The sequence below is a fragment of the Pristiophorus japonicus genome, chromosome 5 (assembly GCF_044704955.1).
Source record: "Pristiophorus japonicus isolate sPriJap1 chromosome 5, sPriJap1.hap1, whole genome shotgun sequence".
Lineage (NCBI taxonomy): Eukaryota > Metazoa > Chordata > Chondrichthyes > Pristiophoridae > Pristiophorus > Pristiophorus japonicus.
In genome coordinates, this window is record NC_091981.1 from 33,611,225 (window position 1) to 33,635,477 (window position 24,253).

Genomic DNA, 24,253 nt, shown 5'->3' on the forward strand with positions numbered 1-24,253 from the left:
AATGTCAGGGGGAAATCAGTGCCCAAAACTGGAGCCCAGCACAAATCAGCATCCTTAGGATAACCAGAAAAATGACACAATTACTTTCAAGAAAGGAAACTAGGTCATATTCTGAAGTGCAAAATAAAGTACATTCCAAAATGACAGTATAAAATGAATCCAGCAGCAGCCTGTCAGCATGCCAAACAATCGTACCAGAAAGTTTTTCATGCCACAAAGATCTTGTATTTATCTAGCAGCTTTCACTACCCTCAGGATGACCCAAAGTGCTTTACAACCAATCAAATTCTTCTCAAAATATAGTCACTGTTCTAATGTAGGAAGCACAGCAGCCAATTTTGCACAGCAAAGTCCCACAAACAACAAATCAATCAGTTAATGACCCATATATAATTTGTTTTTAGCGATGTTGTGAGGAATAAATATTGGCCAAGACACTTGCCTGTTCTTCTTCAAAATAGTGCCGTGGGATCTTTAATAATAGAAAATGCTGGAAATATTCGAAGGTCATCAACCTGAAAGGTTAACTCGGTTTCTCTCTCCACAGATGATGCCTGACCTGCTGAGTATTTCCAGCATTTTCTGTTTCAGATTTCCAGCATCCGCAGTATTTTGCTTTTGTGCCATGGGGTCTTTTACGCTCGCCTGAGGGGTCAGACAGGACCTCGGTTTAACGTCTCATCTGAAAGCCAGCATCTCAGGCAGTGCAGTACTGAGAGTATTGAGAGTACTGCACTGGAATGTCAACCTAGATTATGTTCTGGAGCAAATATCAAAAGCATACTGAAATAGATGTATATGGAAACTTAACAGTCAGAATTTCCAACAACAAAAGTTGAAAAACAGCTTGTTTTAGATTTTACACAAGGCGCTGATGAGCTACAACAGACAGGAAGCCCCAAGTCAATGCTGAATTAGCAGAGCACAGTTGCAGTGTTAAAATTGGACTGAGCAGTCATAAGCTTGGAAGAGGGAGAGGTGGGGAATTCCCATTCCAGAACAGTATCCAGTAATCACTGCCAGAGGTGTATGTATGGCCAAGATCAGGCTTGGATGTAATGCTCCCTGTTGTCAAACAACCTGCACCATTCTTGACAAAGCCCTCCATTATTAAATGGCTTCTGGGCAATGCAATAGGGACAACTGGTACTCCTGGAAGGAGAGGGGAAAGGGAAGGAACCAAAAAGAAAAATAGAATTAATTTTTTTTTTTTAAATCGGTTCTTTAGCTTGTAGTTAGCATTTCTTTCTCGAAAAGGAATCTAACTAGCATTTTTACAAGGTTCACTCATTTCAAAAATTGATTGATGTTACCTGCATATCCTATATGCACCCAATTATCCTCCAGAACTAGAAGATACGTAAAATACTTAATAATACACGGACCTTTGCAGCAGACTGCTTAAAAATCCATTCTTGTGATAAGAAAGAAAGACACACAATAAAATGCTAAGAGAATCAGGAAGTAATGAGCCATGAACCACAAGGCGTTTTCTCCAGTAATGAGGAGACACCACCTTACTGGGCAAAATAACTCAAGTCATTACAAGTAGCAGCAGCAATTAATTACCTCAAAATGACATCATAAAAGTCTAACCAGGGTCATCAGTTCTGACTCATTGAGTTCCACTAGGTCCTGAACCGGTTCAGCAAGCAGTCAGGATAAAAAGGTTCCATAAACAGCTCTGAGCATTAGCCAGCAAAAGCTTTTGGTCAAATTTATCTAAATTATTATGTTCACCCAAAAATATTTTTCAAATGTAACCAAGCAAAAAAAAAAAATTTATTCTGTAGAATAAAAGGCTTTTTTGGTTTATCCAGGTAGTTCATTCAAGGAGCCAGGAAGAACTGCAGCCAATTAGCCAGATACAGAGAGTCCAATCACACTCCCTCTCAAACACAATCACCACGACAGCCCCCATTTAGATGGTCAGGGCATCTCCAGTCCAGGCTACAAGACAACTGGAATTTGCAGCCATCGCAAAACATTCAATTGCTGTCTGCCAAATATTTTTGTATAAAAATAAAGTGATTGCACAAGCATTAAATTTTCAATTTCAATTGCAACTGCAGACCATCACATCTTCATCATAGGCAGTCCCTCGGAATCGAGGAAGACTTGCTTCCACTCGTAACATGAGTTCTTAGGTGGCTGTAGAGTCCAAAAATGAGAACCACAGTCTCTGTCACAGGTGGGGCAGATAGTCATTGAGGGAAGGGGTGGGTGGGACTGGTTTGCCGCACGCTTTTTGCTGCATGCTCTTTCCGCTGCCTGCGCTTGATTTCTGCATGCTCTCGGCGACAAGACTCAAGGTGCTCAGCGCCTAGATATACAGGCCATCACATAGATATACAGCAAGCATACAATCCATTTAAGATTTTCCCTTAACAAAACTGTCCAGTTCTTCATTCCTACTGGTAACCCGTCATCTTAAGTGTATGGAAGAAATTCTAGAAGTTGTTGTCCTAACTGTATAGCTTTGTATTCACAAACAATCTTCCCAGCCATCCCCGATTCTCACTGTTTTGTTGTGTTACAATCAGTTCATAAAGGGAAAGAACAGATGAGCTTTCATTTATATTCTCTTTTTTTCATCTCCTTAAGTTGTTCCAAAGTGCTTCAGAGGTGATGAATTACTTTTGATGTGTAGTCTCTGTTATATTAGGTAAATGTGGCAGTCAAATTTGAACACAAAATCCCACAAACAACAAATGAGATGAATGACTAGTTAACCTATTATGATGATGTTAGTTGAGGGATAAATGTTGATCACGACATCCAGAGAATGCCCTCCCCTTCTTTGAATAGTTACACGGGATCAAGATCACCTGAACAGGCAGATGTCTCATCCGAAAGATGGCACCACCGACAGTGCACCACTCCCTCAGTACTGCACTCAAGTGTCAGTCTAGGTTACGTTCTCAAGTCACCTCTTCAATTCTTACTTTCTCCTTCAACATTCTGACTCAAAAAGGCAAAAGTGCTACCACCTGAACTAAGCCAACAATGGTAAACAATCACTAGCTCAGTCTTTTCAAAATTTAAAATGTTTTAAATAAAAGTCATACTTCATAAGATCACCTTTAACAATATATCTTGTTGAGGTATTTGGAAGGTTTCAGGAAATGCATTCAATATCCTTTATTTCAAAATTTATTTTCAAGACATTGGCATTTAGACATAGTTCATCATTAGGAGCACGGTGCAGAGATTTCTCCAGTAGAGGGCACGTTAAGTGTTGACAATCCAGTAGAGAGATTTTTTTTTTAGGGTCAGCTGGGCTTCTCATGGCAAGATGCCAAACCAAGCTACTGGCAAATTACCACAGATGGAGGCTCTATAAAAACAGTTAACTGTGGAGAGAAAAGACAGATTAATGGTTCCAATAAAAGTCTTAATCATCACTCCAACAAACAGGATTGAATAAAGGGAGACTGGCGAGAAAAAACTTTCAGCTAGAGAGAGTGCAAATTAATGGATTGAATGACTTGCTCAGTGGCAGCAGTCCCACCTCCCAGTCAGAAGGTGTAGTGTTCGAATCCTGCTCCAGTCTCAGTGAGTGGAGACCAGAGCTCCCAGTCTCAATCCTGGAATGGTATCCAATCGAGGGCATGTTCAGTGTTATTATCCAGTTCGGAAATATGGATGGCCCCACCACCCACAGCATATGGGCTGTGGGAGCCCAAAGAACCCTCACGCCATATAGGACTAACCACCCTGTTGACTGATATAAAGATGGTTACGGTCATGGAAGGAACGTTCACGTTGTGGCCAGACTGCTGATCAGCCCGTAAATCATTCCATTGCTGTTCTCCAAGGGAAAAGCATGAAGATATGAAGACAAGAACTTGCAAACTACTTAATAGAAATGTTAGATGATATAAGGATCATTCATTAAAATGGGAAGTGGGTGTGACAAATATTAAACAAAGGAACGCAACAGAAAGGGTGCACACATTCATCAGCAAGAGAGGGGAAAAATAAATCACCACTCCCACAAAATACTGACCACGAAAATAAAAATATACTGTTCCTGAAACTTGCACCGATACTGACTGGAATGGTGCAAGAGGCCAAAGATGGAGAGTTGAAGTGGGGAGTCCCCAATGCAAACTAAAACCCTTGGGAGTGAAAGTGACAAGTTAGCCAGGAGTAACACTTGCCAACGGAATGGAGACATTTGGTGAAGGCATTTATGGTGTGTGGTCGTCTCCCAATGCAGAGGGTTTGGAAGAATTACACGAATTGCTGTCTCACAATAGGGATATTTGGGACCTCGTGCAACTGTATGCGAAGAGGTGAATGAGCAATCTGCTGCGGTTACATAGGAAGGTGGCAAGCAAAGAGCAGGGCAATTGAAAGAAAGAAGGAGATTCCTGAATGAATGATCCCTCCTGAAAGAATGATCCCTCCTGAAAGGAGAAAGAGTGAAAGGGAAAAAAAAGATGCACTTGGGGGTGGGATCATGTCACAAGTGGCAGAAAATAACCTGGAAAATGGCCCCCGAGTCTTCACCTTCAGGCAAACTATCCCTCCTCGTCCCTCATGACTTGTCTGCAGCCTTTGACAGGGTTGACCACTCTATCCTTCTCCAATGCCTCTCCACCGTCATCCAGCTGAGTGGGCTGCACTTGCCTGGTTTCATTCTTATTTATCTAATCTTGGCCCCTTTCCATTTCTCAACTACACGTTGCCCCTTGGCGACAGCATTTGCAAACACAGCGTCAGTTTCCACATGTACACTGATGACATCCAGCTCTACCTCACTGCCATTTCTCTTGACCCCGCCATGGTCCCTAAATTGTCAGACAGCTTGTCCAACATCCAGTTCTGGATGAGCAGAAATTTTCTCCAATTGAATATTGGGAATACCAAAGCCATTGTTTTCGGTCCCCGCACAAACTCCGCCCCTCTCCATAACTTCTAACTGAGACTGAACCAGACTGTTCGCAACCTTGGTATCATATTTGACCCTGAAATGAGCTTTCGACCACATACGCAGTATAAGTAAGACCACCTATTTCCACCTCCGTAACATCGCCCGTCTCCACCCTTGCCTCAGCTCATCCGCTGTTGAAACCCTCCTCCATGCCTTTGCTACCTTCAGACTTGACTATTCCAATGCACTCCTGGCTGGCCTCCCATATTCTACCCTCGAGGTGATCCAAAACTCAGCTGCCTGTGTCATACATTGCACCAAGTCCTGCTCACCCATCACCCCTGTGCTTGCTGACCTACATTAGCTTCTGGTTAAGCAACACCTCCATTTCAAAATTCTCATCCTCATTTTCAAATCCCTCCATGGCCTTGCCCCTCCCTATCTGTAACCTCCTCCAGCCGCCCCCACCCATTCCCACGCGAGATGTCTGTGCTCCTTTAATTCTGCCCTTTTGAGCATCCCGGATTATAAATCGCTCAACCATTGGTGGCTGTGCCTTCTGTTGCCTCGGCCCCAAGCTTTGGAACTCCCTGCCGAAACCCCTCTATCTCTCTTGTCTCCTTCAAGACGCTCCTTCAAACATACCTCTTTGACCAAGCTTTTGGTCACATGTGTTAACTCCATAAGTAGAAATTCGGTGTCAAATTTATCACAATACTCCTGTGAAGCGTCTTGGTCATTTCACTGCATTAAAAGGTGCTATATAAGTACAAGTTGTTGTTGTTCCATCCCACCAGTCTCCTGCACTTGAAACCAATGTTTTTGTTCCTCTGTTCTTTTGTCTCTCATTTTCTTTGTGTGGGCCTCCCTCTGCCTTTTTATCATTTCAGCACTTTTTATTTATTTATTTATTGCCATTTTCCCACCGATTCTCTCATAAACCAGTTTTCCATTAAGCAGTTTGCAGGTCATTCAACCAATCAATGCACTGTAACTGAACTCTCTCTCAATTCCCCCCTCCATGCACAACCAACTAGAACGCTTATTTATCTTCAGTTTTAATTTTCAGTTCAAAACAAAAAAGTTATGCCTAAACCTCCAACATTTGTATTTCCAGTGCAGTGCTGAGGGGGTGCTGCATTGTCAGAGGTGCTGTCTTTCAGATGAGACGTTAAATCGAGGCATCGTCTGCCCTCAGGTGGACATAAAAAGATCCCATGGCACTATTTCGAAGAAGAGCAGGGGAGTTAACCCCAGTGTCCTGGCCAATATTTATCCCTCAATCAGCATAATAGAAAGCAGATTATCTGGTCATTATCACATTGTTGTTTCTGGGAGTTTGCTGTGCGCAAGTTGGCTGCCACTTTTCCCACATTACAACAGTGACTGCACTCCATAAAGTACTTAATTGGCTGTAAAGCGCTTTGAGACGTCGGATGGTCATGACAAGCACTATATAAATGCAAGTCTTTTTCTTTTCAGATACTGACTTGACCTGGTATGTATTTCACAGTTTGTGGGGTTTTTTGTTGCAGGAAACATTTTTCCAAGATGGAATGAGGCCTCTCTCCCCATAGGGACACAGCCCATTTACCCAAAACCAGAGAGATGAACTAATAATCCAGAGAACACAAGTTCAAATTCCACCATTGCAGTTTGAGAATTTAAATTCAGTTTTTTTTTAAATTTGGAAACAAATAGATGTTGTCAATAAAAATGACCAAGAAGCTAATTAGGGAAAGGAAATCGACTGTCCTTACCTGGTCTGGCCTTTATGTGACTCCTGTCCCACACCAACACAGTTGACTTTGGACTGCCCTCTGAAATGGTCTAGCAAGCCACTCAGTCATATCAAACAGAAGGCCCACCACCTTCTCAGGACAACGAAGGGTGGACAAATGCCAGTCTTGCTCGTGATGCACACATTCCAAAGGGCAGTGGGAGAAAGAATATCCATCATGTTGCTCTTCACATCCCTGCCACCCCCCCACAAAATGGGTTTACATCACTGACTTTATGAAAGCATTAAAAAAGGTAGAGTTTGAGGGGGGGAGGATTTATATAGAATCTACTGTACAGAATCAGGCCATTCAGCCCAACTGTTCATTAATGGAGCATTTGTGTTCCACACAAGCCTCCTTCCATCCCATCAGCATATCATAGAAATTTATGGCACAGGAGGAGGCCATTTGCCACAACATGTCTGTGCTGGTAGAAAAAGAACTAACCAGCCTAATCCCACTTTCCAGCTTTTGGTCTGTAGCCTTGCAGTTTATGGCACTTCAAGAGCATATCCAAGTACTTTTTAAATGTGATGAGTTTTTCCACCTCTACCACCCTTCAAGCAGTGAATTCCAGACCCCCACCACCCTCTGGGTAAAACAAGTTTCTTTCAACTCCCCTCTAATCCACCTACCAATTACTTTAAATCTATGCCCCCTGGTTATTAACTTCTCTGTTGAAGGAAATAGGTGCTTCCTATCCACTTTATTTAGGCCCCTCATAATTTTATACAACTCAAATAAGTCTCTCCTCAGCTTCCTCTGTTCCAAAGCACACAGCCCCAGCCTATCCAATCTTTTCTCATAGCTAATATTCTCCAATCATGGCAACTTCTTGGTAAATCTCCTCTGTACCCTCTCTAGTGCAACCACATCTTGTAATGTGGTGACCAGAACTGTATGCAATACTCTAGCTGTGGCCCAACTAATGTTTTCTATAGTTTTAGCATAACCTCCCTGCTCTTACATTATATGCTTTGGCACCTTATCTTAATCACCTTATCGACCTGTGCTCCTACCTTCAAGGAGCACCTTTTATTCCTTTCTCTTTCAAGTGCTTATCTACCCTCCCCCTTAACGCATCTATGCTATTCGCCTCAACTACTTCTTGCAGTAGTGAGTTACTCATACTTACCACTGAGTGAAGAAGCTTCTCCAGAATTCCCTGTTGGATTTATAGTTGACCATCTTAAAATTGTAGCCCTAGTTTTGGTGCACCCCACAAGTGGAAATATCTTATCTACTCCTACCTCATCAAACCCCCTTCATAATTGTAATGACCTCGATTAGGTCACCCCTCAGTCTTCACTTTGAGAAATGAGCCCAGCCATTCCTGATGAGCATGTCCACTCATTTCTGGTATCATCCTTTGTACAATAATGATAGTTCATCCAAATGGTGCTATAACATTTACACTCATACATTTGTAACAAAGATAAGATAAGATTATCCAAACATTCTTTTCCATCAGGATTCTCTCCCTTGAAGTAATTGACTTCCTGTTGAGTACAATTGCACAGGTATCAGTCCTCCAGAACTTCAACCAAGTCAACATTGGCAGAGTAATTTGATAATAAAATAGAAACATAGATAGAAAATAGGTGCAGGAGTAGGCCATTCGACCCTTCTAGCCTGCACCGCCATTCAATGAGTTCATGGCTGAACATTCAACTTCAGTACCCCATTCCTGCTTTCTTGCCATACCCCTTGATCCCCCTAGTAGTAAGGACCTCATCTAACTCCTTTTTGAATATATTTAGTGAATTGGCCTCAACAACTTTCTGTGGTAGAGAATTCCACAGGTTCACCACTCTCTGGGTGAAGAAGTTCCTCCGCATCTCGGTCCTAAATGGCTTACCCCTTATCCTTAAATACATCACATCAGAGACTATTCTCGACCTCCCCCAATGTCCTCACGGAGGGGCTTCCAAACAGGGAATGACTAGATAGCAGTCAAATAGGAACTCCTGCCGATTGACTCCCTGCCCAGATTCACCAAAGACAACTGCAGTGCTCCCATTAGGTTTGTGAACACAAATTGCTGCACATTGCCACAATTACCATATCCATTAACTGAATGGAATTAAAGTTTGGGATAAAATTATCTAAACTGCTCATACGAGATAAGCTGAAGACAGTTCAGAAGCACCAATTAGCACTGCACCCAAAATGGCCATTCTTGCTGGATAAGCTCAGGCAGCAAGTGTGGACAGGTTATTTGATCAAACTGGCACCACAACTGCCACACACGCAGATGACCTTATAAGTAAGTGCCTCGAGACAACAATCAGAGGGATTCTGCCTCGTCGTTTTATTCTCTTCCCCCACGCAAGCCTTCGGTTCAGAAGCCAATTGTACATCCTGGCTGAGATGAGCTAACTCAAGAGACCAATGATCTATTGAGTTGGCATGCATGACTCAGTACCACAACAGGTGGAGAATTTATCCCAGGAACATTATTGTTGTCTCAAGGTTCTGCATTTTTTTTTTGTTCCCGCAATCATATAATTTGACATGAGCAGAGGTGATGGATTCAACAGTGAAACCAGGACTTTTTTCAATGTTACAAAGAAACATTATAACTTGTATATATTATATAAAATATTGCACCTACGACAGTGTTGCCATTAACACAACACTGCATCAAATCTAACACTTGTTTTCATGAACCATTGTGCACGTTTGCCAAAAATTAATTAATTCGCTTAGATCTGGGGCTTTTAAACAACAACAATTTCTATTAGCACCTTTAATGTAGTAAAATGTTCCAAGGCATTTCACAGGTGTGTAATCACACAAAAATTGACACCGAGCTACATATTGAGGTATTAGGGCAGATGGCCAAAAGCGGTGGACAAATCTTTTATCAAAGAGGTAGGTTTTAAAATATAAGTAGCATTTTCAGTTTTTCCAAAGCAGACCAGATAAATGGACATCACAGCTGAATAAAGAAATGCTCCTGTAAGGATTCCCTTGGCCAATATAATTGAAACACATATTGTCAAAGTCTTTAACGGTAATCAACCTTCTATGGAATCTATGAAGGAACTGTTCAGAAAGTCTTTCAAGTTATGCACCAGGCATGAATAAAAAAAGGGACTATTTGTACTGCACTTATTGTGGCCCCCCCGCCACCGTCAAGCCATGTCATCCACATAGTTCCAGAAGCAGGACCTGGCGGCGGGGGGAGCTCGTAGGGAGGTGGGGGTGAGGGGCGTAGGGAGGCAGGGGTGGGGGGCGTAGGGAGGCAGGGGTGGGAGAGATGCTTGGTGGTGGGGGTCGGGGAAGAATGAGGCTTGGTGGGGGGGGGGTCGGGGAAGAATAAGGCTTGATGGGGGGGGGGGGGAGGTCGGGGAAGAATGAGGCTTGGTGGGGGAGGGGAAGAATGAGACTTGGTGGGGGGGGGGGTCGGGGAAGAATAAGGCTTGATGGGGGGGGGGGGGGGAGGTCGGGGAAGATTGAGGCTTGGTTGGGGGGGGGGGTCCGGGGAAGAATGAGGCTTGGTGGGGGAGGGGTCGGGGAAGAATGAGGCTTGGTGGGGGAGGGGGGGAGGGGAAGAATGAGGCTTGGTGGGGGAGGGGAAGAATGAGGCTTGGTGGAGGGGTCGGGGAAGAATGATGCTTGGTGGGGGGGGGAGGGGAAGAATGAGGCTTGGTGGGGGGGGGGGTCGGGGAAGAATAAGGCTTGATGGGGGTGGGGGGGGGTCGGGGAAGAATGAGGCTTGGTGGGGGGGGGTCGGGGAAGAATGAGGCTTGGTGGCGGGGGGTCAGGGAAGAATGAGGCTTGGTGGGGGGGGGTCGGGGTAGAATGAGGCTTGGTGGGGGGGGTCGGGGAAGAATGAGGCTTGGTGGGTGGGGGGGTCGGGGGAGAATGAGGCTTGGTGGGGGGGGGGGTCGGGGAAGAATGAGGCTTGGTGGGGGGGGGTCGGGGAAGAATGAGGCTTGGTGGGTGGGGGGGTCGGGGGAGAATGAGGCTTGGTGGGGGGGGGGTCGGGGAAGAATGAGGCTTGGTGGGGGGGGGTTCGGGGAAGAATGAGGCTTGGTGGGGGGGGGTGATGGGGAGGCAGGAGTGCGAGAGATGCTTGGTGGAGGGGGCGGCGAAGAGTGAGGCTTGGTGAGTGGGAGGGGCATGGAAGAGTGAGGCTTGGGGGGTGGGAGGGTGAGCATGAGAGGGGCTTGGGGGGTGGGGAAGAGAGAGAGTCTGGAGTGGGTGGTTGGAGTGGGGAGGGCAAACTCAGCGAAGACGGATCACGTTCTACTAACGCCTTACAAGGAACATCGTTGGAGTGGATGATATCCAGAAGCCACAACACTGTCACTATTCAATTCATACCCACCAATAAACCTTTTAGCAATCTGCACACAGTGCCCCATCTATGGTGGGGGAGGGTGGTGGGTGCGAAGGATGCACTTGGACTGGGGTATGGCACTTCGGCTGGCTCTTGCATTCTTCTGGGGAGCGCTGTTCTCTGTCGCTTCAGGAAGTCATAGTGGATCGAGTTACAATTTGCAAAGTCAGTGAGACCTTGGGATGGGCGCTTCCAGTGACACTTTCCTATAAAACTTCAGGGTGCGGCTTATCCTCCAAGGGGATCAATCAGAAACAAAGGGTGGAGCATGTTGGCCGTTTTGGCAGTACAAATAAACGTGTCCTTAAAAAAAAAAAACACTTTAAATCCATTGCAACCCTTCTAACCAAACACGCCTAAAGAAAGGAAGGAAAGACTTGCATAAATTGCACCTTTCACAATCTCAGAACATCCCAAAGCATTTCACAACCAATGAAGTACTTTTGATGCATAATCACTGTTGGAATGGAGAAAAAGTGGCAGCCAAATTGCATAGAGCAATGAAATAAATGACCAGACCATTGGTTTTAATGTTGATTGAGAGATAAATCTTGGCCAGGACACCGAGGAGAACTCCCCTCAATCAATCATCAAAATAGTGCTATGGGATCTTTTACGCCCACCCGAGGGCAGACAGGGCCTTGGTTTAATGTCTCCTTCAAAAGAGAGCACCTCTGACAGTACAGTACTCCCTCAGTACTGCACTCAAGTATCTGACGACATTTTGAACACATGATTTTCTGACTCAGAGCCGATGGTTCCACTGAGCAAAAAGGGGTTGGACTTTGAATCCAATAAATGTCGCCTGAATTTTACCTTCAATTCAGGCAAGTTTGACCACTTTTCAAGATAACTATCTCAAGGAGGAAAGGTTGTATTGGTCCTATAAGTCCGGTCAGGCAACATAAAGCACTAAAGACAGTGGTCCTGAAATTCCATAAGTGGGGGGGGAGCGGTCTCTTGGAGGAACTTCAGCAGAACCTCGGAAATAAAACGGGGGGAAATCTGGTGTAATGGGCTTGTTGCCATTTTTCAGGCTTCTGCCAGAAAAATGACATCCTTGGGACAACTCTCATGATATGTCAGGACCGGTGGCTGCAATAAGTCTAGAGTATAGAGCAGCCCCGCATAACCGTACCACCACCCCGCCCACTCCAGTTGAAGGTAGGAAGGATGTGGAAGCGGAAGGCTAAAAACAGAGATATTAAAAAAGAATACATTTTATGACCCATTATTTTAAAAATGTATTTCAAAAGGTTTTCCAAATAATCAAGATTTCCAGTAATTGACAGGTCTGGAATGTGGGACCATCGATACAAGATTAAGAGCAAGAGATTTAGATCAGGTTTTGGAATTCATTTCCAGGGTTCGTGGTTGAGCCAAAAACTGTCAATTTTCAATATTACATTGGATAGATGAAGGAAATGGGGAATATGGTAAATTGGATCGAATGATTTGCTCGTGTGGCGTGTAGAACCCGACATGGATTGGTTGGGTCAAACGACCAGTTGTAATTTCTATGCATGTTAATAAGCGGAGGTAAATTGTTCAAGGAAATTACAAAGCTTTACTCTATCTTGTCTATGATACATCTGACCCGGGAGTGCTCACTGCACAAATATTTGACATCTGAAACCAGAAGTGTTCCATTCCCCAGTTCTGATGTCCTACGCTTTGTTAAGTGCAAAACAAGTGGTTTATGCCAAATGTCCATGTACACCTCAACAAGTGGTGAGGAGTACATGACATTTGGCATAAAGTATCAGACTTCATCATAAACCTACTTCAATATTTCCTATCTGTACCATAGAAAACTCAAATGGGCCACTGTAATTTGCGGAGAAAAAGACGCAGGTAAAGCCCGAAGTTAGTTCATTATAAAGGATCCAAAAGAATATTCTACACATCACCCAGCTCAAACTGAACCCTCGCTAGCGCAAAATAGTAGCAAAGGAATTCAGACTTCTCACGAGCATCGAATTAGGCCATCAATAAACCAAGAGGGTAGAGGTAGGATTATTATATATTAAAAAAAATTTCAGTTTGAAGAGAACATCTATGAATAATTGGTAGGTCTACCATCAGTTTTGTCACCTTCACTACCAGCTTTTTGCTATCTGCTAAAAGATTATGCATTTCCAGATGTTTATCTATGGATCCCAGCTCGTTAACTCTACATTCGTTAACTCGACATTCGTTGTGTTATTGGAAAAGTTAGCACGGTGACAAAAATGGGGAAAATCGGTCATTTTTAAATAATTACTGTTTTGTTAAACGTTGATATTCAACTCAGCTGTGGCTCAGTGAGTAGCACATTCGCCTCAGAGTCAAAAGGTTGTCCCACTCTCAGGACTCGAGCACAAAAGTCTAGGCTGACGCTCCAGTGCAGTACTGAGGGAGTGCTGCAATGTTGGAGGTGCCATCTTTCAAATGATATGTTAAACCATCCGTCTGCTCTCTCAGATGGACATAAAAGATCTTATGGCACCGTTTCGAAGAAGAGCAGGGGAGTTATCTCTGGTGTCCCGGCGAATATTTGTCCCTCAATCAACATTACTGCAACAGATTATCAGGTCATTATTACATTGTTGTCTGTGGGAGCTTGCTGTGCTACCACATTTTCTACATTACAACAGTGACAACACTTCAAAAGTACCTAATTGGCTGTAAAACACTTTGGGACATCTGGTGGTCGTGAAAGGCATTATATAAATGCAAGTCTTTTGTTTTCTTTTCACATAAGAGTGGAGCAAACAATGAAATCAAGCCATCAGAATATGAGACCAGGAAACCAAAAGTTGGCAAGAGTGAGGCATCAGTTTCATAAGTCGTGGATCACAAAACAGCTTCAATGAAGGTTGAGGGCAGCAGGCGGCCATCGGTCACAGCACTGCTGAAGATATCACCTACTAGTGCAATGGACAAATTCATGGTATGCTACTGAGCCATGCACAATGGTCATCCCCCAGGCTTCATGCCCAACCCACGTCAAGTTCGGCAATTTCAGCTTGACGGCAGTAGGCAATAGATTTCGCCTCAGTATCCAAGGGCTGGAGAGGGAGGGGGGAAAAAGTAGGAAATGCAAACAGAGTGTGAGAGAACAAGCTCTCGACTGAGACAACTAGTACAGTTTTCACCTGCCAAGTATTAAACAGATCAATTTTTTTTTTTTTAATTATTAAAAAGTCAGACTCACCACTCGATCCTGCACAAATGGGACATGGAAGTGTCAGCAGAATGCTGGAGAGGTTGTGTTAGAACCGTCCTGCGATGCATTTTTTGGTCATACCCAAAGAACTACCGCCACAGTCTAAAGATTGTGCGCGGAATCCAAAAGGAACACCGAACCACAGGCTTGAACCATAAATCACTGCACCTCGGTATTCACCATTTGTAAGTGCCAATTTTAAATCCATGACACACACCACCACCACCACCTGCCCCGCCCCGCCAACTCGATGAAATAATATTTCCCTATTCACCATCACAATGCTTCATAAGTTTTTTTGAAAACAGCACTCTCCTCTCAGCATCAGGTAGGTTGTGCCATATTAATGAAATGTGGGCTTTTAATAGCATTTTTAATTTGAGCTACGATTCCCTGGGTGGCTTGCAGCCCTATGCTTCATACTGGCAGGTTCAATTCTGGGCTTTCCACCATTCCCTCCACCCTCCAGTCACACAGACAACACAGTACAGAAGGGGAAAGTCAGATTCCCTTCCTTGGGCAGTCCAAAGGTTCTTGTTTATTCTAATACAGGTAGTCAGACCATCGTAAAATTTAAATTAACAAACTCCAAAATAATCTGGTCAAAATTTATTAGCAAGACAAGAAACTGCAAGCATGCATCACACACATTTTTAATTCTGCTTTTTGTAAAAAAAAAGAAAAGTACACAGTACAATTACATTTTAGTGTAGTCAGACTACAAAGAGTCTTGAAGGTTGTAACAACCATCATCATTCTTATACTGAAATCTTGGTGAACTGTACACTGTATTCCCATAGAAGGCAATTATATTCATTTTGAAAGCTATTAATATCAATGCACTGATTTTTTAGATCCTTTCATGCTATAACAAGTTGATTATATAAATAGATGTTCCCAAAAAACAATTATCTGACATTGTTCAGATACTGTGCAATGACAGAACACCAGTACCTCTATTGGAATGAATTCACTGGGACCACTGACTGCCAGACACCGAACAGAAGTAAAGAGGTGAAGCGACAGGCTTTGCAACCGTATTCCTTATTCAGTGTGCCAATTCAGCTCAGTTGATAGAACTTTGGCCCGAGAATCAGAGGGTTGTGGGTTTAATCTCCACTCCAGGACTGGGAGTACACAATCTAGGTTGGCACTTCAGTATTGAGGGAGTGCTGCATTGTCAGAAGTGCCATTCCTCAAAGGAGATGCTTACCTACATTACAAAGTGACTAGACTTCAAAAGTACTTCATTGGCTGTAAAGTCCTTTGGGATGTCTTGAAGTCATGAAAGGTGCTGTATCAATGCAAGTTCTTTTTTAACACTGATATTAAGAGATCGCATGGCGCTATTTGGAGAGATGTTCCTCTTTCCAACATGCCTAAAAAAAAGCAAAGCACATCTCCAACTGAAGAATTAAGTTTGTTCAGATAAGCATCTACATCAGAGTGGTGCCAGAGACTGACAAAGGATACACTCAGATGCTGCATCTAAATGCTTCTTAAATGATTCCAGGGTTTTTTGCCTTCACTATTCCACTCAATGTGAAAAGCCACCTCCTGATATTAGTCCCAAAGTTACCCTTCACTAGTTTGAACCCATATCTTCTTGTCCTGCTCCCAATTATTTTAAAGTAATATTCCAGATGAGCCTTTTCCATACCATCTTATTTACTAGTCCAATAATATACCACCACTACACTACTATTAAGTTAATCAGGAGTAACTCCTAGATTACAGACATCAACGCTTTGCAGTTCTTTTATTAATCCTTTTTTGCCAGATTTTCTTTTGGGGTGTGGGGGGGGGGGGTGGGCGGTGGTGCGGAGGGGATGAATGAACAAGAAATACTGGAGCTTTAAGGAATAAAGGAAGAAACCTTCATACATTGACGAGGATGATACAAGCGCTCTTGGACAAAGGAGTGAGGGAAAATCCAGGATTCTTGCTCCCAGCACCATCCAGCGACCCTATGCTAGCCAGTGATGGTGAGACAAGGAGAGATAATCTCTCTCCAGGCCCCACAGCAGGGAGTCTGTCGCTTTTTAACCTGGCCCACAAATAGGATTCTTCTCTATCCCTCTTCAAACATGGTTTTGTCCCCTTATCCTCATCCTTCAGTGTCTCTGCATTCCCTGGCCCTCAGCATTGCTGAAACAAATTCAAGGAGATTTTATCAAAGAGAGATTTCTATGCATAGACTTATTTATTTACCACCCTCTCCTCCTTCATCTCTTTCTATTGTTTCTTTGCTCTGTCTCCTATGTTTTACCTAAGGCCTTTGTACCCTCCCTACCACCACTTGTGTTGTGCTAATACGGCATGAGCAATGCCAAATTAAAAAAGATTCAGATGTTTCTGCAGGCATCAGCACAAACAGATTAACTGGTAATTCATCGCTTTGCAGTTTGTGGGATCTTACATGTGCAAATTAGCTGCTGCACTTTGCAGTGGTCTTGAGCACAAGAAGGGGATAATACAGTGATAATTCTTTCAAATGAGTTAAAATGATTTATTGTTATAAATATTTGAGCCAATCAGGTTGTGTGATTTAAACAGACAAGATGTTAGTTATATAACTGATAAAAACCACGAAGAATGAATTGGTAGTTATATAGCGCCTCCCAGATCCTCAGGACATCCCAAAGCTCTTTACAATCAATGAACCATTTTTTAAGTGGAGGCAAAGATGGCAACCAATTCTCACACAGAAAGGTCACACAAACAGCAATAAGAAATGCAACCAATTAATTTGTTTGCAATGTTAATTGAAAGATAAATATTGGTCAAGACACTGGGGAGAACGCCACTGCTGTTCTTAGAATAGGGGCGTGGATCTTTGACATCCACCTGAAGAGGCCTTGGTTTAACTTCTCAAAGATAGGAATAATAGCCCTAGATTATATGCTCAAGTTCCTTGACCTACGATTGACTCAGAAGGGAGGATGCTCTCACCAAGCCAAGGCCGATACTTGAACTAACACATCATCCGAGACAGCATTAATCTGCAATCATGTAAAATTCATGGATGTTTCAACCTTCCTTTTCTCTGGTTATGAAGTCATCAGATTTCAGCGATCAAATAACATCTGACCAACTTGCTTCTGGGTATCTAATTGCACTGGTGTGGGTTAGACAGTTTATTAAAGAATGTATGGTGCAATGACATGACTAGAAGCTTGCAACATCTCTTTATGCAAGTGCTTCACTGATGTTTAAACAAAGCACTTGTTTTAGTCAGGAGTTAATACTGTAAGTAAAGCTGCCAGGTTAGCTTGTTGGGTAAGTCACTACCTTAAGTATCACCAACTCATGCATACATAAATGTTTATGCACCCACACAAAAGTTCACTCGCAAAATGGCCATTTGGTTAAGATATCAGAAGAGCCCACCCAAGTACCATAAAAAATATTACTTTCCTCCTTCTGCACTCAACGACTTCTCATCCTTAGTGATTTCAACCTCCATCTCAAATCATCATGCTCTCTCTCCTTTCAGTTCACTAGCCTCTTGTCCTCCCTTAATCTTTCCCTCCATGTAAACTCCCCAACCCATTGACCTTGACATCTCTCGTGGCCTCGCTACTCCCAATTGCAGATAAGGCCATCTCTGACCACTTCCTCGTATCATTCTCCACCTACAACCCCTTCCACCCAATCCCTTACCCTACCTTCTGTGTCCACCCCTGGAAAAAACTCTCTCCTGACTCTCTTACAACTGCACTTATCAACTCCCAACTGTCCAGCCTTGGGCCCTCCCTTCACCATGACATCTCGGCAGCTACCGATCTGCTCAATCACACCCCCACCACCACCACCAGCTTTGTTGTCCTAGTCCCTGTTAAAACAATTACTCTCTCTCACCCTGGTCATTCCCTCTGTTACAGCCCTGGTCTTCACTCCCTTAAGTCCAACAGATATGGCAGACAACTGGTTTAGACATTCACCGCCAAATGTGCTGGACTGCATAAAGCATTATCGAGTCCTGCTCACGTCTGCCAAAATCCCTCACTATTCCAGAATCATTCTGGAATGTAAAGATAAATCCCGGCTTCTATTCTCCACTGCTAACCGTCTTTTTAAACCCCACTCCCCAGTCTCCACCCTCACCTCCTAAAGAAAGGTGTGAGGCGCTCTTGGATTTCTTTGTCTCCAAGATTGAGACCATCCGTTCGGCTGCCTCTGCCTCTTCCCTTCCTTCCCCTAGCCCACCGGACCAAACTTCCTCTAAAGAAGCCCCTTGCCCTAGCCATGACCTCACATTTTCTCCAGTTGCTCTACAATTTCCCCTCATGACCTTTCCAAGCTCACCCTGTCCAGGAGACCCATTTCCTATTTCCTTAACCTTATTCCCAACAAACTGCTGACCACCCAACTTCTAGCTCCCATGTTAGCTGACATTGTTAACGGTTTGCTTTCCTTAGGTACTGTCCCCCTCTCCTCAAATCTGCTGTCATCACCCCCTTCTCAAAAAAACACCCCTTAATCCCTCCATCCTTGCAAACTCATTTCCTCTCCAAAGTCCTTGAACGTGTTGCCACCTCCCAAATCCGTGCCCATCTTCTCCACAATTCCATGTTTGAGTCCCTCCAATCCGGTTTCTGCGCCTGCCATAGTACCGAAACAGTTGTCACTAAAGTCACAAATTACATCCTTTGTTTCTGTGACAAAGCCAAACTATCCCGACTCATCCTTGTTGACTTGTCTGCAGCCTTTGACACGGTTGACCATTCTATCCTTTTCCAACGCCTCTCCACCGTCATCCAGCTGGGTAGGACTGCACTTGCCTGGTTCCATTCTTATCTATTTAATCATAGCCAGAGAATCACCTGCAACGGCTTCTCTTCACACCCCCACATCATTACCTCTGATGTTCCCCAAGGACCTATCCTTGGCCCCCTCCTGTTTCTCATTTACATGTTGCCTCTTGGCGACATCATCCGGAAACACAGAGTCAGTGTACACTGATGACACCCAGCTCTACCTCATTACTACTTTTCTCAACCCTTCCATGGTCTCTAAATTACATCCAGTTCTGGATGAGCAGAAATTTTCTCCAATTGAATATTGGGAAGACCAAAGCCATTGTTTTCGATCCCCGCCACAAACTCCGCTCCCTAGCCACTGACTCCATCCCTCTCCATAACTTCTATCTGAGGCTGAACCAGACTGTTCACAACATTGGTGTCATATTTGACCCTGAAATTAGCTTTCGACCACATATCTGCAGCATAACTAATATCATCTATTTCCACCTCCATAACATCGCCCGTCTCCACATTTGCCTCAGCTCATCCGCTTCTGAAACCCTCCTCCATGCCTTTTTACCTCTAGACTTGACTATTCCAACGCACTCCTGGCTGGCCTCCCACATTCTACCCTACGTAAACTAGAGGTGATCCAAAACTCGGCTGCCGTGTCCTAACTTGCACCAAGTCCCGCTCACCCATCACCCCTGTGCTCGCTAACCTACATTGGCTTCTGGTTAAGCAACACCTTGATTTCAAAATTCTCATCCTTATTTTCAAATCCCACCGTGGCCTCGGCTCTCCCTATCTCTAATCTCCTCCAGCCCCACAACCCCCCCGCCCCCCACACCCCAGAAATGTCTACGATGTTCTAATTCTGCCATCCTGAGCATCCCTGATTATAATCACTCAACCATTGGTAGCTGTGCCTTCTATTGCTTAGGCCCCAAGTTCTGGAACTCCCTGCCAAAGCCTTTCCACTTCCCTTTCCTTATTCAAGACACTCCTTAAAACATACCTCTTTGACCAAGCTTTTGGTCACCTGCACTAATCTCTACTTATATGTGGCTCGGTGTCAAATTTGTTAAATCGCATAATACTCCTATGAAGCGCCTAGAGACGTTTCACTATCTTAAAGATGCTATATAAATACAAGTTGTTGTTGATTAAAAGGCACAGCACAATAAATGATTAAAAGGGAAGGATTTTCATGATAAAAAGTAGTTATTTTTATTTATTTTTCAAAGCACAAGTATTTTTGGTTGTTGACTTTGAAATTAAATCTGGTTTGAAGCTTGCCCCATATCATTTTGCCAATAAAACTCTTTGCAATTGAGGTCAATCCATAATCTAGGTTGTTCCCATGGAAGGGCGCGTGATGCCGTCGAGAGATACAGGGACAGGATTGTTAAATACTGTAGGAGCAGCAGACAGTAACACAGTGGTCTTCTTCAGTCACCTCAACTTTATTGAATTAACAGTTTACAGTCGCAAGAAAATCTGCATCCATGTTTCTCCTGCTGGATTATGGACACTTCACCACAGGAAGCTGGTCTCAAAAGAGCTTGTTCTCCAGGTCCCTGTGTTGACCCAGCTAGAGAGAACAGGTCCCGAGCAGTAATGCAAAAGCAAGTGTGCAGCATATAGAAACAACAAATGGACAATTATATAGAGCAATGTCCTGTTTGTATCTTATCAGGTTTCCACCCCCTCTCCCACCCCTCCACAACACTAACATGGCCCTAACCAAAGTCACAAATGACGGTCACAGTCAATAAAGACTATGGAGCATTATCGCTCCTCAACCTCACTGCAGTCTGTGACATGGTTGACCATACCAACCTCCTCCAATGCCTTTCCTCTGCGGTCCAGCTCCGTGGTACTGCCCTCGCCTGGTTCCAATCTTAGCTATCCTATCGTAGCCACAGCACCTCTACCAATGGCTTCACTTTGCACCCCCACACCGTAACTTCTGGAATTTCCCAAGGATCTATCTTCGGTCCCCTATTCCTCCTCATATGCGATGCTGCCCCTTGGTAACTTCAACTGAAAACATGGGATCAGGTTCCAAATGTGCGAAGATGACATCGAGCTCTACCTCTTTAACTTTCTTAACCCCTTCACTGCTCCGGTGTTGTCAAACAGCTTATCTGATGCCGAGACTTGGATGCACCACACCTTCCTCCAGCTAAACATGGAGAAGACTGAAGTCTTTAGTTTTCGCCCCCACCACAAACTCTGTACTTTTGCCAACAAATCCATCCCCATCTCTCACCGCCGTCTCTCAGACTGAAGCAAATTGTTTACAAACGTGCCATCCTATTTGACCATGAGCCAAGTTTCTGACCCCGTATCCCCTACATCATAAAGGCTGCTTAATCTGACCTCCATAACATTGCCCACCTCGATCCCCTACACTGTTGAAACACTCAGTCATGTCTTGATCACTTCCAGACTTGAATATTACAAAGCTCTCCTGGCTGATTTACCGTCTTCTACCCTCCATAAACCTCAACTCATTAAAAAAAACACTGCTGACTGTATCTTGTCCGATACCAGGTCCCACTTGCCCAGTCCCCCAATGCCTGAAATTTTAAATGATCATACTGCTGTTCAAATCACTTCATGGCCTTATGTCTCCTAGCTCTAAACCTATTCACCTTCCACCCCACTAAGACCATCCTCTTTGACCATATTTTTGGTCACTTCTCCTTTGACTCAGCATTTTTTGGGATTACGCCTCTGTGAAGCACTTGGGAACTTTGTCTACCTTAACAGCACTATATAAATGCAAGTTTTTATTACTACATCTATGTGAACATTCCAAAGTGCTTCACATAGAAGGAATTACTTTGCAATGCAGTCAATATTTTTCAGTAGCCAAACACAGCAACCATCTTACACAATGCAATGTTCTACAAACAGTGAGATAGATGACCAATTCACCTATTTTGGTGCGGTTAGTTGAGGGAAGAATGTTGGCCAAGATACCAAGGGAAATCCCCAGCTCTTCCGAAAGTGCCATGAGATCTCAAACGTCCATTTAAGTCGATGGATGGGACCTTGTTTTAACATATCCAAAGACAGAGGCCATGATCCTTGCATTCAAGGTTTAAAAATGCACAGGTATGAATGTTTTTTTAAAAACACACTGAGAATCCAACTCAACAAATACCAAAATCTGGGATCATGACAACAAGGTGCCAGCTCCAAAAATAAGCAAATACACTCACTGCTTTCATTCTTCACACATCATATTCTCAATCTTGGTTACCAGGCCAACAAGAGCAATAGAAATGACATTCCTGGGAGGTGGGGAATTGGAATAATTCAGCAGCGGCTATCTGGCCTAGCATTCAGCTCAAGAACACTGAGCAAGGGTGGACTCTTACTGCCAGCTGTTTTAGTTAAGGAATTATTGCCTGGGACAGATAGCAGCAGTCAATCTATTATAAACAGTAAGCACTGCAAATAGCCTTAAACATTCCTCCCCTTTTACCTGTGCAAAGCACCTCAAAACGTTGAGAGAGAAGCATTATATAAATGTAAGCTACTGTAGCATTTTGCATAAATCAACCTAAAAGGGTAGAATTGGACCCATTGTGTTCATTTTTAACATCTTGACATGCGCATCCATCACCAGCAGTGGAATGCACAGCGGATTTCAAACCCCAAATGATACAAGAACTATTACCAATCTGAATATAGAGTAGGTCAACGTTTTAAAGCGACAGACTTGAAAAGATCGTTTTTAAAACTAATTTAACAAGCTCTCTCCGCTCCGTTTGCGGACACTTTCCTCACTTTAGCTCATGCTACAACGTGTGCAAGTTCCCCCCACCCCAGAATTTACTGTCCCTCTGCATTCGACTTCATCCGAGTTTTCCCCCCTTAAAACACCTTTTGTGAGCTTAGCATCAAATGAACATCAGAACAATCTCCCACGTTGAAAGTTCTCAATGCGTAACAGTAAGGGATTCGGGTTAAGAGAAAGCACATGCACATTCCACATCACAGCTCTTTATTTGCCGGCTGGACAGAAAACATTTCACAGAAAGAGACGCCCGTGGGACAGCTCTGGAGACCAACGTCCCATCACTCACCTATCTTAGCCAAACTGGCCACTAAGATCCACAGCGCTATGACGTAAGGGGATTGGACATGTTCCCAATGGAAGGAGACGATGTGGAAGCCTGACTGGTGGTCGTTCGTCTCGTTGCCTCCGTGAGAGCCGCCGGGCTCGGTGTAGCCGCCGGGGTGGGCTTCCCCCATCGAGCTCAGAGCCACCGGACAGCAGAGCAACAGACCAAGAGCTGTCAGCAAGACACACCTAACCGCACACTCGCTCCTATCTCTCCCCATCTTCTCCTCCACTGTCTCTGACCAAATCCTGGGTGAAACCGGTTTCAAATACTTAAACCACTCCTCCCGGCCGCTCGATTTAAAAACACAGCCAATTAAAGGTAGGGGAGTCAATTTACAGGTCTCCCAAAAGACTAGGGCAGGAGGAGGAGGTGGCTTGCATGTTCACACTTCGTCACGCATTTCTTTTTGATATATTGAATTCCAAAATGAAGCAATCCGTTTCACAAGGTGTCAGCGATGTCTGCAGCCTACCCATCTGCCAACACATCGCTCCTTCCCTAATCTTTCATCACATTTTTTTTGGATACTTTTAACTTAGAAGAGCCACTGTCTTAATTAAGAAGTGACCTTCATACATTTCGTCTGTCAACTGTCCAACTCCAAGCATGCCAGTTTTGGAAAACACATAACCATAGTGACACATGAAATGTAATTTGTTTGCATGTACTGCAAGGTATCCCGTATTGGACGGAATTGCACTTGAACTGGAAAACAAGGAAATGTAACGAACAGAACTGCAGTCAGCACCCAAATAATAGTGTATGGGATTGCTGACCGCAGCTGTATTGAAATGCCTTTGAACGTACTGTACAGATTTTTTTATGAATAAAGTATATTTTGAAATCAAAAAACATAACCCTAACGTTTGAGCACAAAATGGTTATATTAAGGAAACCATTTTTTTCCAAAGTTCTGAGGAAGGAGGAACCTCAAACGAATAAAAAAAAATAATAGATTATCTGGCTCAACTTTATCTATTGAGTGACAGCCAAACAAACCCAGGTGAATACTGGTTTGATCACCAGTCTGTGCTGAGTTATTAAACCCGTCTAAGCCCCAAGTTCTGAAATGTCCTCCTTGCTTCAATACCTCTCTCTCCTTCATGGTAAACGAGTCAAAGGTGGGCAGCGGAAACGTTACAAGGAC

General features: G+C 43.8%; 1 protein-coding gene across 1 annotated transcript in view; it reads right to left on the bottom strand.

The window, feature by feature from the left end:
- The window catches only part of slc9a3.1 (solute carrier family 9 member A3, tandem duplicate 1), a 152,070-nt gene extending 128,735 nt beyond the window's left edge, over positions 1-23,335 (bottom strand). The window contains exon 1 of the mRNA XM_070880484.1: positions 23,065-23,335. Within this exon, the coding sequence (XP_070736585.1) occupies positions 23,065-23,323 (259 nt within the window). The 5' untranslated portion in view covers positions 23,324-23,335. The remainder of the gene's footprint in view (positions 1-23,064) is intronic.
- Between the last annotated feature and the right edge of the window lie 918 nt (positions 23,336-24,253).